The 21,030-nt window shown below is 30.8% G+C and overlaps 1 protein-coding gene across 1 annotated transcript in view; it reads right to left on the bottom strand.

The window, feature by feature from the left end:
* Positions 1-19,687, bottom strand: part of LOC115887809 — a 41,404-nt gene extending 21,717 nt beyond the window's left edge. Inside the window, exon 1 of the mRNA XM_030907319.1 lies at positions 19,552-19,687. Within this exon, the coding sequence (XP_030763179.1) occupies positions 19,552-19,572 (21 nt within the window). The 5' untranslated portion in view covers positions 19,573-19,687. The remainder of the gene's footprint in view (positions 1-19,551) is intronic.
* Between the last annotated feature and the right edge of the window lie 1,343 nt (positions 19,688-21,030).

Genomic DNA, 21,030 nt, shown 5'->3' with positions numbered 1-21,030 from the left:
CTTGTCTGAGTCCCTTGGAAACAATAAGTTCCTCAGAAGAGTTTCCGCCCATTTTAATGTAGCTTTTACTTCCACAATAAAGTTTTTTGACTGCGTTAATATAGATTTCATTGATACGATTTTTTCCATTGCTGGCCATAGCTACTTCAATGGCACAGTATCATAGGCATTTTGCAAGTCAATAAATACTAAATGTACTACTCGCCCTCGCTCGACTCTTTTTTCGATCAAATTTTTAGTGTAAAACTCCATCTGTGCCGACTCTAAACCCATTCTGCTCTTCCGAATCGTCAAATTCTCTTTGCATTCGAAGTTTCAATATTCGCCCATATACTCTAGCTACCGTGCTCAAAACACTAATGCCCCTGTAGTTATTGCAGTCTCTGTAGTAAAATTGCCGCCTTTTTCCATTCTGACGGAGTGTCAGCACCCTGGAGGCATTTAGCAAATATCATTGTTAGCAATTCAATGAGAATTGAAGGACCTGCCTTAATAAGTTCAATATTGATACCTCCAGGTCATTTTTAACTTGTTCTACCGCATCTAACACTTCTTTTATCGTTATATTTGATACATCACTGGAATCGTCTGTGGTGCATTTTGTATTGGTTTCGGCATACTGTGGTCTGTCTTCAGTGAGGAGGTTCTTATAGTGCTGTACCCATTGGGGCATGCTGATTATACTTATACCACCTTTATCAGCATTATTGGATCTAAGAGATTTTATAGACTTCCAAGCTTTGTTCGCTCTTGTATTTCTCATGCTTTGATCTATGTTTTCACACACTTTACACCAGTACACATTTTGAGCTTTTTTTATTTCTTGTGTCACTAAGCGCCTCTTAGCTTGATACCCAGTTCGATCTTCCTGGGTCCTAGTTTGTCCTACTAGATGGTTATTATTAATTTTGATTAAAGTCATACTTTTTGCTGTTGTAAAAGTATCACATTTTCCGATAACAATTATCACCCTTTACCGATTCCGTAACACTGAACTAAATAAATTTTGTGTTTCTTTAACATTTTAAAACAGCAAAAAATATGACGTTAATTAAAATTTTATCAATAACAATATATCATGAATCTATCATAGAATGAAAACGAAATTATATTACCATAGTTAAATGACGCGTTTTAATTTTTAGGACTTTAGGAAAATCAACCATATTAATTTTTCTCAAAACGGTATGAAAATTTTGAAAAGTATAAACGAGATTAAAAATTGTAGAACAAGCAAAAATTTTATGAAGAATGCATATTTCTTAAAATGTCAATATTAAAATAGGTTTTCCTCTTGTAAAGACAATCCGGGGACATACTGTAGGTACATAAACAAACAATTATACAGGGTGTCCCAGGTTGAGCGTGCACTAGAAGTTTCTAGAGAAGTACAACATCTAGCTCGGCGATTTTTTGCACATCATAGTTTCACAACGAGATCTATCGATTAAAAATATCTTCAATGTGGCGGCACTTCCGGAAATACCGGAAGTTGACAGCAACTTTCTTATTTTAAATAGGTGCCACCATTTTTTATTGCAAACTTAAATTCTCTGTAAAATTTTATGAATTTTGATATTAAACACTCTATATCTAACATTGACCGTTTTTTGAGAAAAAAATATTTAAAATTTTTGAACGAAAAAAACTGCCAGTCAAAAATATGTGCATACCCCAAACGCCAAATTGAGTGATTAACACAGCCACTGTGCCATAAAGAGAAAACATGTGGCTATCTAATTCAAAAATTAAATTGTTCGAATGTCATATAATAATGGCCGCAGCTCTCATAGAATTGAGCGATTAAAAAATTATCATAAATCATTTTTTTCAAATGGAAACCCACTTTTTTTTTTCACTAGCGAAAAGGCTTTTCAATTCGTTACTTTTTGACTATACATGTTTCTATAACTAAAATAAATCGTTTTTAAGTTATTTAAGATTTAGTTTTAAAGCGTATATTTTTCTTGATTTTAGCCAGTAGCCTATGACTTTAAACGTCAATTGATGTAAAACAATAGATCTCGTCATGTCATATTGTGACGCTGTGACGCTTTGTTCAAAAAGCAGCATCATTTCCGAGCCAAGTTTGCGCTGTTTTTTTTTCAGTCAAACGGAATATTATTAATAATATCAACTTCAGATATCACTAAAGAGCGAAAATATGAGATATATTTTTTTTATAAATACACTTGTTAAATTCTTAAGCAGACACGATTTTTAATATAGGAAATTCAAATAATTCGTTTTCTGACAGATGGCAATAAATTGTCTGACCGTTTGACACTTAAATAACTTAAAAACGATTTATTTTAGGTATAGGAACATGTATAGTTACACTGTTCGGTTTTTATACGATTCAAAATAAAAAATATATAAATTGTAAAATTAGTAATTTTTTAATGGCCATAATGCGTTCTTTCAAAATCATCGAACAACTAAATCATTTCCATAGATCCAGTGACGTACCGTGACTTTGAATTTTGAGACCAAAAACTGAAACAATAATTTGTCAAAAAAATCATATTACAGCTATATGTTTTATTTTGCATAAAAATGTTAACTAATAAGTTAGAATAATTATAATTCTTCCCTAACTAAGTGGTTTTATCGCTAAATTTAACTAAAGCTAAGTACAACACAAATCTTAAATACGTGGACTATTATAACAACACATCGTAAAAGACTATTTTGGTAGCTTTTTGAACTAGAATTTAAGTTAAATATTTTAGAAAATAATTTAAAGGAAAAATGTTAATTCAGTTAATATTAATTTTTGTGTCCTGCTCAGATTTATCTGGTTTGGTTTGGTTTGGTTTGGTTTATCAAAATATATGATAGAAGATATATTTTGGAAATTAGAAAATTACCTGAAGATTTTCATCTAAAAATTGGCATTGATAGTGGTGGTGGATCACTTAAAGTTTGTCTGAATGTGCTCCCTGAAAATGATCCCGAATATTTCAAGAAATATAAAAGTGCTGGACTTAATAAACTATTCATAATTGGCTTAGGACCAAAGTTGTCTAAATCTTATGCTAACATTAAAAGCCTCTTTGAGACGTTAGATCTGCAGTCCATATGTGGAATTTGTTCCTATACTTTTGCCGCTGATTTTAAGCTTATTATTATTCTCCTTGGTCTTTAGTCAAATTCATCCACTTACACTTGCCCATGGTGTGATGTAAATATAAAGGAAATGGAAATTAAAGGATCATTCAGAACTATAAAAAGTATTACAGAAAATACAAATTTATGGCAACAATCTGGAGGAAATATAACAAAAGCCAAAGATTTTAGTAAGCGTTTTTGTTTGAAATATTTTTTTTTGTATTTTTTAAACTGTTGTTCAATGAACCATATAAAAAGGGCAATTATTTTTTAGAAAACTGTATAAACATACCTTTAATCATTGGCGACGAAGAAACACCTGTCTTAAAGTATATTCCCCCTCCTGAGCTTCACCTTTTGTTAGGTGTGGTTCAAAAACTATTTGATTGTCTTGAATTGGAGAATACCAATGTTGCAACAGAATGGATAAAAAAGCGGGATTGAAACTAGATCATTATGGAAAATGTAACGGAAATAACGCCAGACAACTTTTAAAGAAAGTGGTTATTTTGAAGACGATATCGCCCGGTAAAGAATCCTATTCAAAGTTTTTAGAAGCAAAAACCTAAACATCTTTTTTTTAGGAATAAATATATTGCAGTGTTTTCTGCATTCAATCAAGTAGTTTCGAGTTGTTTTGATCAAGCACTAAACAAACATTTTGAACATGACATCGAACAATTTAGATTGGAAGTACTCAACTTAGGTATTAAGATAACTCCAAAGATTCATGCAATTCTGCATCATGTGCCAGAGTTTATAAAAGCAAATCATAGAGCTCTAGGATTTTACTCGGAACAAGCATCTGCAAGCAGGTTCATTTTTCCTATAAATTATTTTCTAAAGAGTTTAACTTGAATCCTCGTTCAGAATGCTACAAAAATAGTCTTTTACGATGTATTTGTTGTTATAATAGTCCACGTAGTTAAGATTTGTGTTGTACTTAGCTTTAGTTAAATTTAGCGATAAAACAACTTAGTTAGGGAAGAAAAATAATTATTCTAACTTATTAGCTAACATGTTTATGCAAAATAAAACATATAGTACAACTATATGTTTTATTTTCCACAAAACATATTTGATATTACAAATATGATTTTTTTGACAAATTATTTGTCAGTTTTTGGTCTCAAAATTCAAAGTCACGGTACGTCACTGGATTTATGGAAATGATTTAGTTGTTCGATGATTTTGAAAGAACGCATTATGGCCATTAAAAAAATACTAATTTTACTATATATATATATTTTTTATTTTGAATCATATAAAAACCGAACAGTGGTTAAAAAGTAACCAAATGAAAAACCTTTTTATTAGTGAAATAAAAAAGTGGGTTTCCATTTGAAAAAATGATTTAGGATAATCTTTTAATCGCTCAATTCCATGACAGCCGCCGCCATTTTATGAGATTTGTACAATTTAGTTTTCGAAATAGATAGCCACATGTCTTCTCCTTGGCACAGTGGCTGTGGTAATCACTAAATCTGATTTTTAGGCTATACAAATTTTTTTGACAGGTAGTTTTTTCGTCCAAAAATTTTAAATATTTGTTTTTCTCAAAAACGGTTAATGTTAGGTATAGAGTGTTTAACATCAATATTTATAGAATTTTAGAGATAATTTAAGTATGTAATAAAAATAGGGGCACCCATTTAAAATAAGAAAGTTGCTGTCAACTTCCGGTATTTCTGAAAGTGCCGCCATATTGAAAATATTTTTAGTCGATAGATCTCGTTGTAAAACAATGATGTGCAAAAAATTTCCGATCTAGATATTGTGGTTCTCTAGAAACTTCTAATGCACGCTCAGCCTGGGACACCCTGTATACCTAGTACATAGTACAATATTTAAATATTAAAATAGCAATCGCCGGTTAGAGTCGCAGCGATTTAAATATTCCAATTGCAGTTTTGCTCATCTCTACTAATGATATTGGCAAAGAATATATAAGAACGCACTTATGGAAGCTTTAGTGATTTGTCACACGGTGGCGCTTTTGAACATAATCGAAGCCTGAAAATGCTAATATTTTAAATTTTGAGGACTACGCGCGGCGATATTTCGTACGGTGTTGCCAAAATATATTTTATTTCTCGATATTTAAAGAAATTATGTATTAATTATATATATTTCGTATTCCTTAGTACCAACATGAGGCATCCTAAGGCTATAAAAACGTAGCTATAAAAATACAATTTTAGATTTTTAATTTTTTTTGTAGCTGCTAATATAAATTACTTCTATTCCAATAAAAAATTAACTAGTATTAGGAAACTGGAGTAAATACGGAGAATAATAATTCGTTCTCTAAGATGAGCACTACTAAGTAATTTTTTAAAATTCGAACCATAAGGGGGTGTAATTAGGTAAAGGGGAGTAATTATACAAAAAAAAATAACATCTGTACTAGGAGTATGAACTTTTGCACAGAGGTGGCGCATTTGAACATTGATAAGTGATTTTTGAAAATTTATATCCTAAGGGTTGTGAAACTGGGGGTGAAATTTTGTACTAAAAATTTTAGTTCTAGGAGTATGAAATTTTGTACAGAGTTTCCTTAAGTGACGAAAGGGAGTACCTAGAAGCTAATTTTTGACATTCATCCCCTAGAAATAAGAGATAAAAATTTGTACAAAAATTTATTAAAATCGGTTTTAGAAGTATGAATTTTGTGCAGACGTTTCTTACGTAACGTAATTTAGCACTAAGAGGCAGTTACGTAATATAAGAAACGCATGCGCAGAATTTATATGCCACAAAGTAAAAAAAAAATAAAATAAAAAATTTTGTCTAAAAAATAAAAAAAAGTTGAGGTGGGCCACTGTTATCACTTAGGGGTATAAAAAATAGATAACAACCTACTCCCAGACCTACTGAATAGTACTGAATATACATATAAAATTTCATCAAAAACGTCAAGCCGTTTCGGAGATGTTAACAAAAAAAATTAAAAAACAACCCCTATTAAAAAATAGGGGATGATGGTGGAACGATGAAAATTTATTTTTTTTGTATTTTTAATGCCAAATAAAAAAATAATTTTTTTTTAAAAAATAAAAAAATGGGGGTGGCTACTCTTATCACTTAAGGGTATAAAAAATAGATAACAACCTATTCTCAGACCTACTGAATATACATACAAAATTTCATTAAAATCGGTCAAGCCGTTTCGTAGATGATAACAAAAAATTTAAAAAAACAACCCCTATCAAAAAATAGGGGATAACCGTAGAACGGTAAAAATTTAGGGTTGTTTGTATTTTTTAATGCCAAATAAAAAAATAAAAATATATTTTTTTCAAAACATAAAAAAATGGGGGTGGGCTACCCTTATCACTTAAGGGTATATAAAATAAATAACTACTTATTCTTAGCTTCTTGATCACCTACTGAATATACATACAAAATTTCATTAAAATCGGTCAAGCCGTTTCGGAGATGGTAACAATTTTTTTTAAAAAAACAACCCCTATTAAAAAATAGGGGATGACTGTATAACGGTGAAAATTTAGGTTTGTTTGTATTTTTTAATGCCAAATAAAAAAAATATATTTTTTTTCAAAATATAAAAAAGATGGGGGTGGGCTACCCTCTCGGCTACCCTTATCATTTAAGGGTATAAAAAATAGATAACAACCTATTCTCAGACCTACTGAATATACATATAAAATTTCATCGATCAAAATCTGTCAAGCCGTTTCGAAGGAGTACGGTAACTAAAACTGTAACACGGGAATTGGATACATACAGAGAAGACCAGGCTACTAGTAACATAGCAAGTTGCCGGACGAATTTACGTTTACCCGTTTTGAAATCGTACTCGCGATTCACTGCCGGCTAGTCGACTGGTCAGGCAGTACGCAGTTACAGTTGCACTTGGACGAGTCGGTCGTGACAGACTAGGAATACGACGCGAGGAGTGCCGAGTATTTATTATTTTTATTTTAAGTATTTACCCTCACTTAAGGTAACATTTAAAATGAAAATACTTAAATATTTATTATTTGAGTGTGTTTACAAGCCAAAACTAAAAATAAATAAATTCTCTAAACCCAAAAAAAACTAAAATATTACTCTAAATAAAAAAAAAAGCTATAACAAGTGTTAAAAAAGACCATCTTCTTGTGCTAGACAGAAGCCTAGGCGGTCGTAAAATCTCCGTCTGACATTGGCTAACATATTAGGGCTAATAGTTTGGAAAGCCTCTCGTATTTTTACTAGAAGCTCATCCAGATTATTAGCCCTATTATGACCATACACTTTGGATTTTACATAACCCCACAAAAATAAATCATTGGGAGAAAGATCTGGTGATCTAGCGGGCCACAAAATAGTTCCATGTCCACTAATTAAACGGTTGGGAAAAGTATTGTTCAAATATTCTTGAACAATCGGGCATTGTGGGCAGGACAACCACATCAGCAATTTGATTACTTGAAAACGTGGGATTTTGATCCGCGGTAGCACAAATGAGCACTTGCTTTAACTCCTGTTCTTCATTAATCAACACATCAGGCTTTTTGTGTTTTTGTGGGAACACGCGCCCATGTCTTTCAAAACTATTAATAACTCTTGATACAGTAGGTAAAGATGGAATTGGCCTGTTTACAAAAGTTTGTGGAAAAATTGTTTGTATATCCCGATAAGACCTATTTTGGAAATACCATTTTACAATTTGAATTTTCTCACGAACTTCGTAAACATCCATTATTTTACTTAAAAAATAAGTTTTTCACGAGAACTGTCGCGAGAATCTATGTTTTCGTTTTGGCTGTTAAAACACGAATAAATACAAATTCTGAAACATTCTTATCACATATCTACCTATTTTTATTTTACCGCATTTTTTCGCCTGCTTTTTATCCGGCGGACGGGTATACGCTAATTCGTCCGGTTCTGCCTATGTTACTACTACGGTGGTCCGGTCTGTATACCGGACATTATAAATATATAAGATAATATTAATTGTCAACTGCAGAGTACGGAGAGCGGAAAGACTAAATTATAGCAATAGATAAAATTTAAAACTCTAATTTAAAACTATTCAAGAAAGTACACACAAAACCAGGCAACACCGTGCGTCTATTCGTTCAATTCCGAGCAAAATAGCGAGGCCCCATCGACAGGTCGGATTTTGATGCCAGACGAGACTTCTAGGATATTAGTCATGTTAGCATCATCAGTAGATAATAAAAATAGTTTTAATCATCTGCCGACGTTAGTGAAACACACGTCCACGTTAATTCATGCAAATAGTTTTGGCGCATCATTGTGATGTAGCAGTGTTTTATTTTACCCTGCATATTTATATTAATAATTTCAATATGACGAGTTTTAATTTATTCTACGTATTTTAGAGGTCACTACTGAGGTTTTTCCGATATTTAAATTTTTTAAATACCTATAGTTGACGTAATATTAAAAAAAGATGTTCTATAATCTTTTTCGTGTTAATTTATTCTTCGAAACAGGATTAAATGACAAAACTTGATTTAAAAATGTGTGCATGCACTTAGATAGTTTTAAGGTTTGATTATAAATGAGCGTCCGAATTGCACAACGACCTTAGCGCGTGGCCGCGGGCGCGGGCAGCCCAGTAGTAGGCAAGCGAGACAACTTTAAGCGATTTAACAAAATAAATAATTTTAAAACTGCCGTCATTTCGTTAATAATAACTGTCGTTTCGTGCTGAAAAATATGAAAAATGGTCAGTCCGACGCGCGTTTTTAGTGCACGTTCAGTTTGGTTTTAGTTTTAGCGCTATTTTTACAGAAAATAAATTCTGAACTTTGATCAAACGACAAGAACATTAATCATTGCCGATACATCCTATTGATAATATCTTTTTTCAAAATATTGCATTGTTTTAGCTTAAAATCAACTTGAATTATGAATTATACTTGAATTATGCGGTTTGCGAGAGTTACCAGCGCCGGCGGCGCTGCCTTAATAAAGGGATGGTTAGGAAGAAGCCTTTGTTTACACGGAGTATAGAAAATATTTGCTACAGCTTATTTACTACCAGTAGTATTTGTGCGAAATTATTTATTAGGTAATATAACAAATAGAGGAAAATGCTACCGAAAATAAAAGTCGAAAGCAGAGTAGAAATCCGGATAAATGGAAGTGTCATATTCCTAAAAAATCGTGACGAGATAAAATATAGATACATTAGAGTCTATCCGATAATTTCATGTTTGAAGTTTTTGAGGTATTACAAATTATTATATAATAAGTATAGCGATCGGAGATATTGATTAAACGCTGTTGTTTTTTCTCTTCTTACCATTTTCTTAAGCTATGTTACACACACCGGAAAATTAAAAGATTTGAGAAGCATAAAAGTATATCTATTTTGTTTGCATACATCAATGTTTAGGGTACATTTATGTCGGCCTCTTGTTTATTACATAAAATGAGTTTTATTAATTACATGATATTTGACAATAGAATTTATATTATATTTGTATAAATGCCATTACTTGCATAATCCATAGATACTTGTTTGTTTTAGTTAATTTATGTATCTCTATAAACAGTGGCGGATACAAAGGGGGGGCATAGAGCCAAGGTCCCCTCTAAAATCACTGTAAATTGGGTTAAATATTAGGCTTTTGGTTTAAAAATGACGCCCCAAAAAGCATATTCTACATTGCTTTTTATTTAGGCTTCCCCTAAAGCCGCGACTTATAATACGAGACGACACAATCTTCTTTTTTTTAAAAAAGCTTTATTTAACTTTTACATCACAGTTACTTATAAAAATTAATATACAAGAGTTAAAATGAATACATCTGAATTATTTCAAATGAAAAATCTGTCTGAATAAAATAATGTCTGTTAGAAAAACAAGAACATGTCCAACATGCACATTCAGCACCATCCGGCACTGGCACTACGTCAGCAGATTTCCGTTGTATAACTCCTCCCTCGGTAGAATCAACTATACCGACTGACGGGGTAGTTGAATAGGTGTCTTGGGGTGGCTGTTATTTTTCTTCTTACATAGGCAATGGTCAGGAACAAGTTTCTTGTAGGCAAAATAAATCAAAGCTGATACAATTAGAACATAAATGGCTCGATAAGTGGCTATTGTCCATTAATTATTGGTACAAAACGTTTAGAGTCGCCTCGTCTCGGCGTCGGGTTACCTCGCCGAGTGTATACTTGCACCATAAAAGTTCAACAGAAACTGTTTTATCATCATTGTTTCGAAGAAAAAATTATCATTTAAAAAAAGTCCCTGAATTTATCAGTTCAGTCAAATAATTATTTACTGACATGTATAGACTATTTCCATTCTAAGTATCTTGAGAACAGTTGTTCGTAGAGATTTTTACCAAGAGATATTTTTTACGTAAAAAAATCACAGAAAGGTATATTTTTTCACTCAGTAGTTTTATACAGGTACGGACAAAAGTTATTAATCTTCAAAACAGTTAAAACACATGTAGGTGACGCCCTCTACAAAAAATAAGAGTCATATTGACTTTAAAATCAAATTTGTCTAAAAAATCAAACATGTCCAACATGCACATTCAGCACCATCCGGCACTGGCACTACGTCAGCAGATTTCCGTTGTATAACTCCTCCCTCGGTAGAATCAACTATACCGACTGACGGGGTAGTTGAATAGGTGTCTTGGGGTGGCTGTTATTGTTCTTCTTACATAGGCAATGGTCAGGAACAAGTTTCTTGTAGGCAAAATAAATCAAAGCTGATACAATTAGAACATAAATGGCTCGATAAATGGCTATTGTCCATTAATTATTGGGATATCTATTTATGCCTTCTGATATTAAATGGGTTTGATTTAGTGTAGTTTGTCGCTTAGTTTGGTTTGGTTTGCAAGCTGCCTAGGCCAATATACATAGTTTTCTTGTCTAATTTTAGAGTTGGTAAACTTTCAAAGTTGTCTGTGATATCTGCTAATAAAACTAGCTGATTCACAGATTTGATATTCTTTCTTCCATTTATAACTAGTTTTGCTCCAACGCAACGGTAGCTTGGCATTCTGGAGGGATGTCAAATATATATGCTCCACGAAATCTGATCTTTGTCTCATCTTGGCTGTGGCATTTGATATTTATTACTTTTTTCTTCAGGAAGAATACATATCTATTTGTTGGTGTTGTCTAATTGGTTGAGAATCGGTTCGGTAATTTGGATCTTGACTTGTCGGCAGGTATATTGGTTGGAAGTAGTTTTTAGAAGCTGAACCTCGCAAGGGCTGGTTTCTTCAATTTTCTTTGGTTAATCTTCACAGATGAATCCGTGGTTCATGGTAATAACTCCATACAGGGTGGATTATTAATTGCATTGTGCCAATTTATTTTTCATTAAAAAACTTATTTTTGGTTAAAACCATCTTGAAGAGGCTTTTGTGTGATATTGGTATTGAGAATAAATGATAGTAATCGAATTTATTTGCAAAAGTAATCGAAAAGTGCAATAGATAAGTAATCTTATTATTGACAATATAATATTTGAGAGCCATAATTCTTTCAAAAATAAAGATATTTTTGATGTTATTTGGTAAAGGCATATTTTCTTGGCCAATTATTTTTACTCTATTTATTTTATTCGTAAAGAAGGCTTTCAGTTTAAATTATACTAGGATGAAAGTTATCATAATATAGGTAATTTTGAAAATGCCAATTAATTCTCGAGCTCTTGCAAAATTGAATTTATTATTTTATAATAATTTAAAAATTGATTTAATTTATCTTTGAGATAGTTTGAATTCCTACTGTATGTAGTTCTATTAACAGTAAATTCTATTTGATCGATTCTAGTGTTTAAATATTTTTCATTTAATTTATTTTTTGAATTGCAGAGTTAACCTTTCAATTACCTTTACTGAAAGTGAATTACCTTTCAGAATACTCTCCTTTAAACTATTTTTAAAGATTTTAAAGAAGTAACTAGAGCTAAGCACATGCCAATGCTCTGAAATATAATACATATCTCTATTAAAACTAAATTAACCTAGGTCAGTAATATTTAATTATCAAAGCTATACACCTATTTCTAAAGTACGTTTTATATTACCCATATGAACTTTTTGCGTGGGCATCCGTTGATATGGTTTTCTTTAATGGGTCAACATTTTTTTCTTTTACCGGGTTAGTGAATTTATCGCCTAAATTAATTTTTTTTTCGTTACGTTTTTTGTTAATTTTTATTAGTTCCATTATTTTTTCCTTGTTTGACAGACGTGTTTCTTTTATTTTAGAATATATTTTTTTTTGGTGAGCACTAATATAATTTGTCAATAGCATTTTGTCAATATCCAAATTAAAAGTATCGTTTGAAACTATGTGACGGTTTATTACACACTCCAATTTCGTCCTTTTCAGTTATATCAAGTAATTTCGTAAGACATCTTTTAAATGTAATCAAAGGCCACCTGAAACATTTTTGGATTGCTTCGCAGAAAGGTTCATATATTTCTGCAGATTCGAAATATATAAAAGAGGTCTTATCCGGTATAACATGTTCTTTTATAAAAGTTAGAATGTTTGTTTCAAAATTATTTTCTGAAAGCTGTTTTAAAAATTGTCTTTTCTTTTTGAACAAAATTAATGTTCTTATTTTACTAGGACTGTGTAGAACATATTATCTGATTCGCGCCATAATTAACCGCTGTTTCTAGGATAGGAACACCGACTATAATAAGTTCTTGCTCGTTGTTCGAATGTATAGTGTTATCGTCAGCAGGTTTTTCTCTACGTTGTTGACGTACATCGTCGGGTATCACTAGCAGTGGTACATCATCAGGGCAGTTGTCATTATTTTTATTGTCTTTCTCGCGGTTTATTTCATCCTCTAATTCTACATTAAACTCATTAACATAATTTTTTAAACTGAAAGTTTCAGGGATATATTCATGTGTTTTCATGAGTAACTCTATTATTGACAGCACATAGATGATTTTGTAATCAAACTCTTGAAGCTTTATACGCCATCGTAGTAGTTTACTATTCGGATCTTTTAGTGAAAACAGGCATTGGAGTGGCTTGTGATGTTGTCGCGTGTACTTGGTACAAAACGTTTAGAGTCGCCTCGTCTCGGCGTCGGGTTACCTCGCCGAGTGTATACATAAAAGTTCAACAGAAACTGTTTTATCATCATTGTTTCGAAGAAAAAATTATCATTTAAAAAAAGTCCCTGAATTTATCAGTTCAGTCAAATAATTATTTACTGACATGTTTATTTTTTGTCAGTAATGACATGTATAGACTATTTCCATTCTAAGTATCTTGAGAACAGTTGTTCGCAGAGATTTTTACCAAGAGATATTTTTTACGTAAAAAAATCACGGAAATGTATATTTTTTCACTCAGTAGTTTTAGACAGGTACGGACAAAAGTTATTAATCTTCAAAACAGTTAAAACACATATAGGTGACGCCCTCTACAAAAAATAAGAGTCATATTGACTTTAAAATCAAATTTGTCATGTCAAAAAACTCCCAGACATCAATTGTCATCCAAACGTCAACACTACTTCAGAAATTATTTGAAAAAAATCGAAATAAAAATGAAACTTCTACCGAGACTCCTACACCCTGTATCTCGGAAACTAAGCATTTTAGGACATACATTTATACGAAATTTTGTACTTATTTTTATCTGCAAAATATTCTTCCGAAGGTTCTGGAATACAGCTTAAAATAGTAGTAAACAAGAGAGTATATTAAACAAGCAGTATACTTTTATAATTTTGTAATAATTGTTTTGTTTCTTTTATTATCCATCACGGCCTGCTAATAAGAAAATTATAACTTTTAAATTTTGTAGCAAATAGTGAAAATAGATATGGAGTCATATATATCTTTGAGAGGCACATAGCAAGCCAGATCAAATAATTTTTAAATATACAGGGTGTCTGGTTTGGTTTCGCTTTAAAGTATTTTTTTTAATATTTTTTTCGTAGAAAAACAGACTACGCCATTGTATTCTACATAAAAATGTCTACAAGAAACAGTTTTCACTTTCTCGCTACCTTTTATAGTAACAGTGATACGGGGGTCCCAAATTGTAAAATTTTGAAAAATACCCTGTAGCTCGGAAACGAAGACGGCTATGAAAATTTTGTTTACAGCATCTTCCGTTTGACAACAATGTGGGACAGATTTTGTGCAAACCGCATTCTTCTATCTTCACTAATAACGGAGATACTGTTTGATTGCAACCAAAATGATGCACCCTGTACCCTGTATCTCGCATCGGTGACCGCGAAGACTCGGCAGACGAGCGGTTTTATACTAGATAATGCTACGCTATTGCAATTCCAGATTCCAACATCAAACCTCTGGTAATTTATGAGACAGTTCATTTTAGTCCCAGCTTTTGGACTATAACTATGCAGTCAACATGTTCAGTTTTTGTCAATTATGACATGTATTGACTTTCGATTCCAAACATCTTAAAGCCATTACTTCTAGCGATTTTTACCAAAAATCCTTTTTTACATAGAAAATGGAGGAAATGTATATTTTTTACTCAGTAATGAGTAAAAAACTTTCAAAACAGTAGGTGGCGCCCCGTGTAGGTGGCGCCCCCTACTTAATGAGTCTTAGTGACATAAAAATCAAGAGGCGTTAGCTCAGAAATTATTTGGATAAATTTGAAATAAAAATGAAACTTAATTCTATACCCTGTATCTCGAAAATAGAAACGAAGCATTTTAAGACATAGATCTATATGAAGTTTTTTTCTTAATTTTGTCTAGAGAATATACTGCCGAAGTTTCCCGAATACAATTCATGATCATCAACAATGATGGAATAAGGATGAACGGGGTGCCGGTAGACCAAGAAGATACTTGGAATGTAAGTGTTAATTTATACTCGAATTGAGTTGCCTCACAGTATAGGCATATTTTGAACCCTTACCGTGCATAGTCACTGTAAATAAAAATAAATTAAAATATAGTTGGCTCCAACGATAATTTAGTTTGCAGCTACTTTTCATCATACCTAATAAAAAAACCGTGACAACCACTACTTATAGTATGTACCTACATATGTATTTTTAAACATCATTAAGAGATTTAAGTATAAAAAGGTGCCCATAATGTGAATAGCAGTATTGTCGGTTTTTTGTTATGAGGAAAATAAGCAGCAAAATATATTATCGACTGCAGCAACTATCTATTCCTAGTTTACATTCAGTATGTCCAATTGAGTAATGAGTCAATATCCAAAAAAGTAATCTCACGTCAAATTTTTTAAAAATTATTGCATGCCTTAAGTATTTGCAAAGTTAACAAAAATATTTCTTTGCATACCTTGCAATTAATATATTTGGTCTAATTTATCAGTTCTGCATCATATCCGAAATTCAGATTGTGTGTGACACAACGAAGAGTCAACGTGCAAGGTGAAAGACAAGAAAATGGCAAGTAAAAAAAATAAAGTTTCATTACTAATTACACAGTCCTTCCCTTGAGTTCTTCTGCCTAAAATCAATATTGCCTTCCCTAAGATTTTAAATATAAATGATTGAAACTCATAACAAGTTTACCACAATTTAAACTTAAGATAATTATTTAATTATTAAAAAATCCATAATTATATTAAAAAATAACACTTACGAAGTTAATAAATATTAACAATTATATACATCATTTAATAATTATTCTGATAAAAACACGCTGGATTTTTTATTTTAGAAATCATACAGGCTATAATCATTAATATGACTATAGGTATTAACAATACTTAAATTAAAATTTATTTGAAGGAATGCTACTTGAAGTATTAACTCGGAATAATTATTAAAAACTGCTCATCGCGTTATAGATGTCGGCGTCTTGTGACTGTTGTCTGACTGATTGGCCGTTTAGGTACCTATAGTTTGATTTCAGATAATGCAGATTTTAATGTGCCATTTGTGGCTTTTTATTGGATTTTTTTTACATATTTGGTATACTCTATGAAGTGCTCATGTCCATTTTTCAATTATTAAAGTGCCTATTTAGATACATTTAAAATTAATTAATTAGTGTATAGTAATTGAAGTATGGGTTTCTTTATTTTTTATGAAATGTATTTTTTTTTTATTAAAATAAACATAGCTGTACTTACAAAATTGCTAGCTAGCCATTTTTAAATACAGGCTGTTAATTAAATATCTGGCCAACTTCAGAAGGTGATTCTTTGTATTTTTAAGGTAAAAAGTTAATATAAACATGTGTCCGAAAATGCATAATTTTAAAGATACAGGGTGTCAAGTCCTAATAGACTTTTTTTTATTAATATTTCAAAGATCCGTTGGCCGATTTTGTTGAAATTTCGCCGTGTTGTGAATTTTGATAAGTTAGCACTAATTAAATGATAATAATTATTATTTATAACAATATTCAAACGATAAAAACTTATCAACTTAACCCAATAAATATTTGACAACGCAACAAACTTGAATTCATTTGTTTTAACGCCTGTTGGCGGTGGAAACCATGCAAGCTTTTTCTTTGTCCTAAGTTGATAATTAAAAAAAAAACTTATCAACTTAACCCAATAAATATTTGACAACGCAACAAACTTGAATTCATTTGTTTTAACGCCTGTTGGCGGTGGAAACCATGCAAGCTTTTTCTTTGTCCTAAGTTGATAATTAAAAAAATTATAATAATATAAAAAAATATGGTAATTAGTCTAAATTTATTATTTATGTGATTCTGCTCTTTCTCGTATAATTTGCCCCTTGTTTCTCATATGGAAATAGTTAGATTAAAATAGCCAAACTGTACCTAACAACCCATGCCTTGACATATTTTTTTTTAAAATAATATCGCTTTCTTTATCCGCCGGTCCAGACTCGACCTTGCCCTAGACGTCGGCTCTATCAACTTAAGTACGTGTTGACAGGCAGGTTATTGAACCCATGTTGCTTCTAGCATGTCGTTTTTTCAAAGATGGGTCCCATATAAACGCGGCTAGAAGTATTTTCAATACTAAAATTCTACAAAAAGAAATTTTCAAAATTTTTCTGGAAAAAAACCCTCATAATCGAATTTTTCGAGTATATCGAGACTCACCCTGTATAGGTACTTAATAAAAACGGACTTAACATTTAAAGGTTTCAATAATATTTTATGATCAACCCCATTCTTTGAGGGTACTTTCTATTGCTTCACGCATCATTTTTTTAGAAGGACTGCTACCATATCAATGTATACTTAACCCACCCCTAGCTTTTTTCTGTGGTCCCCTCTCACTAATACCAATCTCTGCTCTCACTCTCACTAATACCAACAACTACAGTTTTTTGCACGTGTTTTGCATGTAGCAAATGTCTTTTTCAACTTCCAATACGAAAATAAATCGTTTAAGTTTGGATCGATGTGTTAAACACATCGCTGAAAAATCTTACTTTCTTTGTGTTTTATTAAAAGAATGACAATGATGCAGATATTACGCGGCGAGGTCAAAAACAATTTGAAGTTTCATCCAAGGTATAAACAAAATTCTCATATCAAGAATTAGATTTCATTGGAATTAACATACAACCGTTTTAAACCAAAACTAATTATAGTTTACTGAGTAAATCAATATTTAATATTGAGTTTCCATAATTTTATTTCAAAATTAAGTTAACAACAAAATAAAAATTGCCTGCTCTAATCGGGAGTAACAGAATTTTTAAATGGAAACTTATAATTTCATCAAACTAAAATTTTTAACTTAAAGATATTTTTTGAGTAAATTGAATACTGCATTTAAATTTACGAACGTTTTTAATTGCATTATGTAATTGTATTATCTTAAAATGAGAATATGCACTCTAAATTCAAGCAAATAAGTTTAAAGATTTTCGTATACTCCATCTAAGATTGATTTTTTTAGTGAATGAAAAATTCATTCGTAATAAAGAACACGTATTCGGAAAAATCAATAAAACGGAACCATTCTAACATTTTCACACCAGGTAGGTAAAAGTAAAAAAATACGGTACAAACGAACAAATTATCTGATAGGTATATACAGGGTCCGGCAATAGTGCGTCGGGCATCTGTAACCCCTAGAATAAAAAACTTGAGAATTTTGTTTAAGTGCAAATCTAAAGTATGTACCAGGATGTATTTCAGGAAAATATTTTAACTTCTATAGGGTGGCTCAAAAAAGTGTGAGTGGACCTGGATGATTTTTTTTAAATGGAACACCCTGTATATTATTGCATTTTTGGCTTCCTTTCAGATCACTTACAGCATAACTCTAAGATATGAGTAAATATATTTCGATAGTTTCAGAGATATAAAAATAAATCAAAATATATATTTTTCAGCCCTTTAAAAAAAATTATTAAAAATACAAGAACTGTTCTGAAATCAAAACTATATGAGGTATTTACTTTAGATGGTCTTTTCTTACTTTGCTATAAATATGGTAATCGTAAATCATACAGGATGTTCAATATTCAACGCCAAACTTTCTAAAATATAAAATAATTTTTCTTCGTTTTTTTAAATGGAACACCCTGTATATTATTTTTTCAATAGATGGAGAATTAAAAAATGAACATTTTTTGTATTTAGAGTATTTCAAAATTTTTAACGGTTTCGCAGATATTTGCGGTTTTATATTTTATATGGCATTTTCTACAGTAAATTTTTATCAAAGCCACCCAATGATTTTTCTCTCGTATTTTACCATTGAAAGCGCCATATGAAATAATACTGCGTGTATCTGCGAAACCGTTAAAAATTTTGAAATACTCTAAATACAAAAAATGTTCATCTTTAAACTCTCCATTTAATAAAAAAATAATATACAGGGTGTTCCATTAAAAAAAACAAAGAAAAATTATTTTATATTTTAGAAAGTTTGGCGTTGAATATTGAACATCCTGTATGATTTACGATTACCATATTTATAGCAAAGTAAGAACATACCATCTAAAGTAAATACCTCATATAGTTTTGATTTCAGGACAGTTCTTGTATTTTTAATAATTTTTTTAAAAAGGGCTGAAAAATATATATTTTTGATTTATTTTTTAATATCTCTGAAACTATCGAAATATATTTATTCATATCTTAGGGTTATGTAAAGCGATCTGAAAGGAAGCCAAAAATGGAATAATATACAGGGTGTTTCATTTAAAAGAAATCATCCAGGACAAGTCACACTTTTTTGAGCCACCCTATAGAAGTTAAAATATTTTCCTGAAATACATCCTGGTACATACTTTAGGTTTGCACTTAAACAAAATTCTCAAGTTTTTTATTCTAGGAGCTACAGATGCCCGACGCACTATTGCCGGACCCTGTATAAACAATATTGCAAAATTATTAATATGAAATATTATTTAAAAGAAACGTAAAATATTCTCTTGCTGATCATAATTAGAGCCGAAAAAAAATTGTTTAGTAAGATATTGTATTAAAACGAAATCATATAAGACCACTAAAAAATAAATCTTAAAACTTACCAATATACTAAAATACTTCATTGTTAATTCCACTGTTTCGCAGCACAGATACAAATATATTTCGTCAAATTCAAGTAATCCTTGAAATTTACATACAAAAATACTACCTATAGTTTAAGTAGATATATATTATTTATATATTGTGATATCCGCATCTTCCTCCCACCAGAGGTACTTTTAAATAAAGATGATTACATACAGATTGTTTCAAGTAGCGTTTAAGAAATATTAATGAAATACTACCTTGCTTAACATAATTTAAGTTTTTTCAATTAACCAGTTTCCTATTTTATTGAAAATAAAATATTATATTAGTTAAATGATTAACTTAATAAGTCATTTTATTGTTTTCAACAGCTTACTATATTTCTTCTTATATTTAAATAGTATGATTAAAGATTTTGACTTAGAAACAATTGTCTTTTAAAATATTCAAAATCATATTGAATTAGTTGATATCTACCATCTGCCTATAGGTAATTCATACGTGACATAGTATATTTTCTTATATTTTTTTGGGTGTTTTCTGTCGAACTCATAATATCCCGTAATCTTTTATAGAAGAATTATGGAGTTTTACCAAAAGATCCAACTCCAATATGGACAAAAAGAATCTTCCCTTTTGAAACAATGAGCCAAACTTAATCAACACAAACAATAAGGTAGCTGCTTTCGAAAATCTAATAATTTTCTTTTTGAAATGCAATACCCATCAAGCAAAAAACTTCACATTACATTTGCAACATTGCAGTCAATCCACAAACATAATGTTGATTTCTAAACGTTGTGTCGTGATTGATGAAACCTTGCTACAGAAACATTGGTTTGGAAAGGTGATTAAAACGTTTTTTCTGCAATATTGCAACAAATATTCAAATGAAAGATCCGCGCAAGTTAATACTGTTACGTTTTTCATCGGGTCCGTGTGGATAGAAAGTCTAATTTATTTAATCACAATTTATTTTACACTAATTAACAAAACAATAACGATAAAACTACTTAAAGAACTATTTACAACTTATTTATTATTTATCTAACTATATCCCAACTAACAATTTATGTTTTAAAAATGTCCTAAGAACGTTTACAGAATTATTTTTTACAAAATAACAGTATTGCTATAAACATTTCAGCAACGTTTATACAATGCTTATAAAACCAAAAAGGGCGCACTTTTGTGCAGCAATTTAGTTCTTTAATTTGTTTTATTATAGTTTCCATAGCTTTTACGGGACAATTACATAAACATTTACAAACTTATTATAAAATATTATTTGGAACAATTATAAAAGACTTTTATTGAAAACAGTTACAGAGTTAAATATTTTATCAAAATTATGACCATTATACAACAATAATCGAGCTATAATAAAATACTTTTATAATAAACTGCCCGTCAAATTAAATACCATAGCGATTTTTTTACTCATTTTCAACGAGTTGTAACTTTGAAAAAAATGGACCAATTTTGTTGATTTT

The sequence above is a fragment of the Sitophilus oryzae genome, unplaced genomic scaffold, assembly GCF_002938485.1.
Source record: "Sitophilus oryzae breed Bouriz unplaced genomic scaffold, Soryzae_2.0 scaffold_637_pilon_pilon, whole genome shotgun sequence".
Taxonomy (NCBI): domain Eukaryota; kingdom Metazoa; phylum Arthropoda; class Insecta; order Coleoptera; family Curculionidae; genus Sitophilus; species Sitophilus oryzae.
Note: the sequence above shows the minus strand (reverse complement) of the source record. Positions and strands in the feature narration are given on the sequence as shown.